The sequence below is a fragment of the Grammomys surdaster genome, unplaced genomic scaffold (genome assembly GCF_004785775.1).
Source record: "Grammomys surdaster isolate TR1022 unplaced genomic scaffold, NIH_TR_1.0 1164, whole genome shotgun sequence".
In the NCBI taxonomy this organism is placed as follows: Eukaryota; Metazoa; Chordata; class Mammalia; order Rodentia; family Muridae; genus Grammomys; species Grammomys surdaster.
The window spans coordinates 354,024-359,766 of record NW_021605583.1 but is presented as its reverse complement, the minus strand read 5'-3'; the positions used below and the strand labels follow the sequence as shown (position 1 = coordinate 359,766).

The window sequence follows — 5,743 nt, the reverse complement described above, 5'->3', positions numbered from 1 at the left end:
CCCCCCCCCCCCCCCCCCCCCCCCCCCCCCCCCCCCCCCCTTTGTTACATTAAATACTTAACGGGCCTTTAATTTCTACAGCAAAGCACTGAGGGATTCATTGTGGAATTGGCTGAAAGCCTCTTTTTGGCCCAATACTACTACTCCACGGAAAGCATGAGGAACTAAAGAGGGATGCTCCTAGGAGCTACCCTGCCTGTCAGTTCTCTTCCTTACTAGGTATCCCCATTACAGGAAGAGGCTAGACAAAGGCTCACAAACCTGCTTCTCAGGGACTACCAAGCAGATGAATTCCCTGCCCCCACCCTTCCTTTTAAAAAACAAAACATCTATTTGTTTATTTATTTATTTATTTGAAAGGAACTGGGTGTGTGGGGGTGGGTGTACCCCTGTCATAGTGAGTGTGCAGAGGTCAGAGGACAACTTGCAGGGCTCAGTTCTCCCCTTCCACCATGTTGGTTATAGATATGGAACTCAGGTTAGCAGGCTTCGTGCCAAATGCCTCTCTCTACTGACTGATCCATCTCACTACCCTCGGCCCACCCTCCAGTTTTTCAAACAAGGACCCATGTGGATCAAGCAACCCTCTTCCTCAACCTGCTGAGTAGCTGTGACTGTGGCCCCGTGCTACAAGAAGTCACACATGAGAACCTTAAGGTGGGTTTCAATCTATTCCTTTCCTACTTGGAGAAAGACCTGTCAGTTCAACATGGCCAAACAACTGGCTTCCTACTGACCAACTTGTTCATAAGTCATTCCCTTGGCTTTTGGCCTCGCAGCCATCCACATCATAACTAGGCAGAAGTTTGCTCTTTTCCACAGGAAAGATGTCTGTATTACCAAAGAGTTCTCAAGTATGATGCTTTCTTTATCTTCATTGGCCTGTAAGCTCCATTAGGGAACAGACTCTGTTATTTGGCTTCTATTTCCAGAGCCTGGCACAGTGCCTGGTAAACACAGTAATTCAGTGAGCGTCTGGTGAGTGATCGCCTGCACACATCTATCAGCCAAGCACTGGGAGGAAAATCTGGCCTCAGTGTACACAAAGGTGGATAAACATTGTTTCTCTTCATGGTTTTATTAATTAGAAGGTGTCTATACAATCTCTCATAAACACTGTTCCTCTGTGACATTTATGACCTTAAGCATTCTACTGGGGCTTTTCCAGTAGGTTCTGTCTCTCTCTATAAAAATTTCAATGGCTATATACATCCCCTTCATCCAATGAACAAATAAACAAATGCTTACTCATCAAACCACATTATAATTTAGGACTATTAAAAATCTTCCAACTCAAACACCAAAGTTTTTAAAAACAAGTTTAGCCCCCAGGAAAAACACTGGCAGAAATCCATACTATCAATGAGAATGTTAATGTAACAGTACCAAGTAGTTTGGACTAGGTGTTGTGGAGCGTGCCTGCAGCTCCAGCACTGGAGAAATGGAGATAGGATGGTCAGGAATTCAAGGTCATCCTTAGCTGTATATGGAGTTCAGGGCCAGCCTGGGCTACGCAAGACCCTGTGTCAAAAACAGCAGGGCTACAGAGATGGGTACATCGGTGAAGTGCTTGCTATTTAAGCATGAAGACCTGGGTTCAGAGGCCCAACACCTACATACAAAGCCAGACACAGAAGCATGCAACTACAATCCTAGCACTGGAAAGGCAGAGACAGGTGGACTCTCCAGAGCTCACTGGCCAGACAGGCTAGCTGAATCAGTGAGCTCCATGTTTCGTGAGAGAGAGACCCTGTCTCAAAAAATAAGGCCAAGATCTACTGAAGAAGACACCTGACATCAATTTCAGGGTTGTGTATGTGTGTGCACACACACATACACAACCATAGATATACACACACAGACACACAGATAGATACAAACAGAGACAGTCACACACAGAGACAGACACACACAGAGACAGACACACACAGAGACAGACACACACACAGAGCTTTGAGGCAAAAGCAGAGTAAAGACGTAAAGAATCATAGAAAACCCATCATCGCCAAAGTGAGTTACCAAAGACAATAGCCAAAAATCTATGGATACACACAGTGAACATCAACCATGTCAATACAAGAGATTGCTTTAGTGTCACTGGCATGAGTTAATTCTGTGACTTCTTTGCCAGGCATGCTGATTCTATGTTGGACTCTGTGTGTGTGTGTGCGTGTGTGTGTCTGAAGATTCTGTCACACACGGTTATATTTAGTGACATATGGAATGAGAAGAGACCAGCAGTAAATAGAGGGAAGCCTTGATTCAAAGGGCAGAGCTTCTCTCTGCTGCTGCCAGCTTTCCTTATAATTAACCAATTAGGGCCATACCCCTGCTTCCTGTGGGAGTTTTCTCTGCTGTGGAGAATGAGGTTGCAGCCCTAACCACACAGACCTATAATAAGCCATCTGGGTGATGAAGGATAGCTTCAGATACTCCTAGATTATTCCCCAAGAGGTGGCTGAATACATGTGTGGTATTCTTAGCCTCAGTACAAAGACTTTCTCAGAGGAATTGAGTGTTTTCTGACACTATCTTTTAAGTGCCCAGTTACAGCCTTATTGTATGACGCTAACAAAAGAGATTGACTATTACTGGGTCTATTAAGCAACCTTGAGTCTGGAAGATCAAACAAGGCTCCATCCCAATTACTTCGCTCAGCCTGGTACTCACAGGTATGATTATATGTGATAGCATATGAGGGGAAATGAAGAAAATGTATTCTGTATGTGGCAAGATTTCCATTAACTAAGGGATCATTCAAATTTAACCTATTAATGGTGTTTGTATTATTTACAGACACAAAATCAAAAGTGCTATCTTCCTTTTCAGAGTTCAAATGTACTAAGGAGAAAATGTACACTAGTTTGCAGAGAAGGCAGTTTACGGGATGGATAGACAATTCCAGTGTCAGAGAGGCAAAGACACATTGCTGAATAGTTCTGAATGGAAGAACTGATTATAAAGCTGTCTGAGTGTTGTTTTTAGGAAGACTCCATTACCACCACGGGGCGGTGGGGGACTCCTTCCACTCTCCTTTCCCCTTGTTTTGGAAGAAGTGGATGTTAGACAATATTTACATACAGAGGCACGGAAATGACAGCCAGGCCACTTTGTTCTCATGTGGGTCTTTAGATGAAGACTTAGAGACGGAGAAGCAGCAGAAAGCACAGATGAGGAAGGACTTGGCTCTGTGCCAGCTGCCTTCTATTCAGAAGGTGGGTTCTGACACCAGAGAGCTGGGCTAAAACAGAAAAGGGGGAGAGGCCAGGAGAGGACCAAAGGAGGTTTTACCACAACTGGTGAATGAGCAGGATTTACGCAGAGAAGGCCCAGGGGCAGAGAGTGAGGGAAGACGACTGAGAATCCTGGAGACACTAAAAGAGGTGTGCTTCCTGGCTTTTCTGTGTTCACCTCTGGGTCTGTAGCTCTTTGTTAGCAACTCCCTAACATGTGTTCAGTCAAGAGTGACGGGAAGATGGGGAGGCCTATGGGGCAGGCGGGATACAAGCCCTGCCCTTTGATGAAGGTTGTGACACCCCTCAGCCAAAGGAAAATTCCAGCACAGTTGGTCACACTGGCAGAACCTTTCCATTAGACTTTTTTTTTTTTTTTCTGTGTGTGTCAGGAAGGCTGGGGCACAGGGGCCAGAACTGGGGAAGGTTCTAAGGCAGGTCAGAATGTAGGATTTCTTAATTAGAAACAGGGATCAAGGGGGAGCCTGTGGTGCAGCTGTAGAAAAAAAAAATCCTACATGGAAATTCATGAGAATGGTTGGTTGCCTCTAGGGGAAAGGTTGGGAAGGGGGTGAGAGCCGGTAATGGCACAAAGGCTCGTCCATCTTGCCTGTAATGTTAATATTTAAGAAGAGAATAGGTTTAGAATGTAGCTCAGTGATACAGCCCCTAGTCATGTGTACAAGGCCCTAGTTTCAGTCACCCGTGCACAACGATGGGGGGGTTATATTATCTGACTAAAAGCTGATTCTAAAAACACAAGGGCTCTCTTAAAGGGTGGAGGAGTGGGGTACTGGTAGAACACTTGCATAGTATGCCCAAGGACCCCACCACCAAAAAATCTAAAATTTAATAAATCCATAGAGAAGGGAGAGGTGGACTGAGGGAAAAGGCAGGAAGCCATGACCACTAGCTTATGCCTTTGCAGCTGCTGAACTAAGGCAATCAAAAGGATGACTGAGGAGCAAACAAGAATAGCCTGGGTCACAAAAGAAGCAAATGGAAGAGGTAACAGAATTCTGAGAGAAACTTCTGAAGAGAAACTGGAATCTGCCTGGGTCAATCCTGGCCCACCTTTCCTGTCAGATTGCAGTTTCCCACTGCAGTTCTCACAGAAGGGATCACATATTAGCTCCTGAAACTGGGCCTATGGCCCAGGTTGGTCCTCTCAGCCAACCTTATCGTCCTCAGTGGTGGAGAAAACTAACGTGCAGGATTCAGGAAATTCGCACGTGGAAAGGGCCCCTCACGTGGACCACCCACAGTCTCCTGCCCTCTTTCAAACTTTCTACCAATGCCACGCCACCGCACCCCTCCCGTGACTCATCCGCTTAGCGCCTGAAATAGAGCTCTGCTGCTTCTGTTCAGGGCTTACCCCCAGGATGTCCCTGGAGAGTCCCCAAGAGGAGTGGAGATCACCTTTCCTGCAAAGAGATGCCTTCTGAATCTGTGGTCCTGACTGCCCTTCCCACCTCCGGAAGGTAATCCTCCAGTTTAGAGGAGGCCCACCGCCCTTCTGATGTCCTCGGGTTCGTGCATCTGTACCACACCTACCACCTTGGCTGTACCACCCGGGCTCTTCAACTGGGCTCCCCGGGAGGATGCCCCTCCTCGCCCCCCAGGATTCCCTTCGGGAGATTAGGCGGGAGGCGCAGGGTGACCAGGAGCTGGGGGTGGGAGGAGCAGGGCAGTTACCTCATTGAAGCCCTCTTGCAGGACGTCCAGTAAGTTCCCGCGGGTCAAGCAGGCTAGCATTGTTCCTGCCGCGGGGCTTCCCGGGTGGGGTCGCGCCGCCGCCTCCTCCCTCTGCACACAAAGGCGATCGGCTCAGCTCCCTGGGAGCTCTCCGGAGTCCCGCATGCCACTTACTGGAAACCTAGACCGGAGCCAAACTAGCGGCTTGCACTGGGCATGCTCGCGCGCGGGCCGCAGCCTGAGGGGCCCCGGCGCTGCGCTGGTTCCTATAGAAACAGCAGGGCGCGCGCTGCGCAGACAGGCGAGAGGCGCTCGCAGGCAGCCCCGGGCCACCAGGGAGTGCGGGGAAGCCGTGGGCGCGCACGCAGGCTCCGCACTGGTGCTCGCGGCGAGCACTCACACACGCGTGTGCACACACACGCGCTGACACAAGCGGGCTTGCCAGCCTGAGCATATGCTTGCAATCACTACACTGCACGTTTGGAGGCGGGAGTCCCCGCGCGCGTGCACGCACACACAGGCACGTACACACACACACACACACACTGCTCACTTAAGGCTGTAAGCACCTCATCACAAGGTTGGTGGGAAAGGGAGTGAGTCACAGGATTACCCCACCCAACCCCTTACTCCATTCTCCAGACTAACAGCAACCTTTTTCCATGAGGGCCTTGAGAGTGAGACAACCAGCAACCTTTTTCCACGCGGGGCTGGAGAATGAAGCAATTTAAATAAGAGGAAGTAGAAAGACAAGAAATAACAACAACAAAAGGAGTCAGAGACTGGGGGTGGGGCTCTTTAAGTATTAGAATATA

At 48.7% G+C, this 5,743-nt stretch overlaps 1 protein-coding gene across 1 annotated transcript in view; it reads right to left on the bottom strand.

Annotated features, from left to right (window-relative positions):
- The window catches only part of Dixdc1 (DIX domain containing 1), a 64,136-nt gene extending 58,882 nt beyond the window's left edge, over positions 1 to 5,254 (bottom strand). The window contains exon 1 of the mRNA XM_028783817.1: positions 4,929 to 5,254. Within this exon, the coding sequence (XP_028639650.1) occupies positions 4,929 to 4,988 (60 nt within the window). The 5' untranslated portion in view covers positions 4,989 to 5,254. The remainder of the gene's footprint in view (positions 1 to 4,928) is intronic.
- Between the last annotated feature and the right edge of the window lie 489 nt (positions 5,255 to 5,743).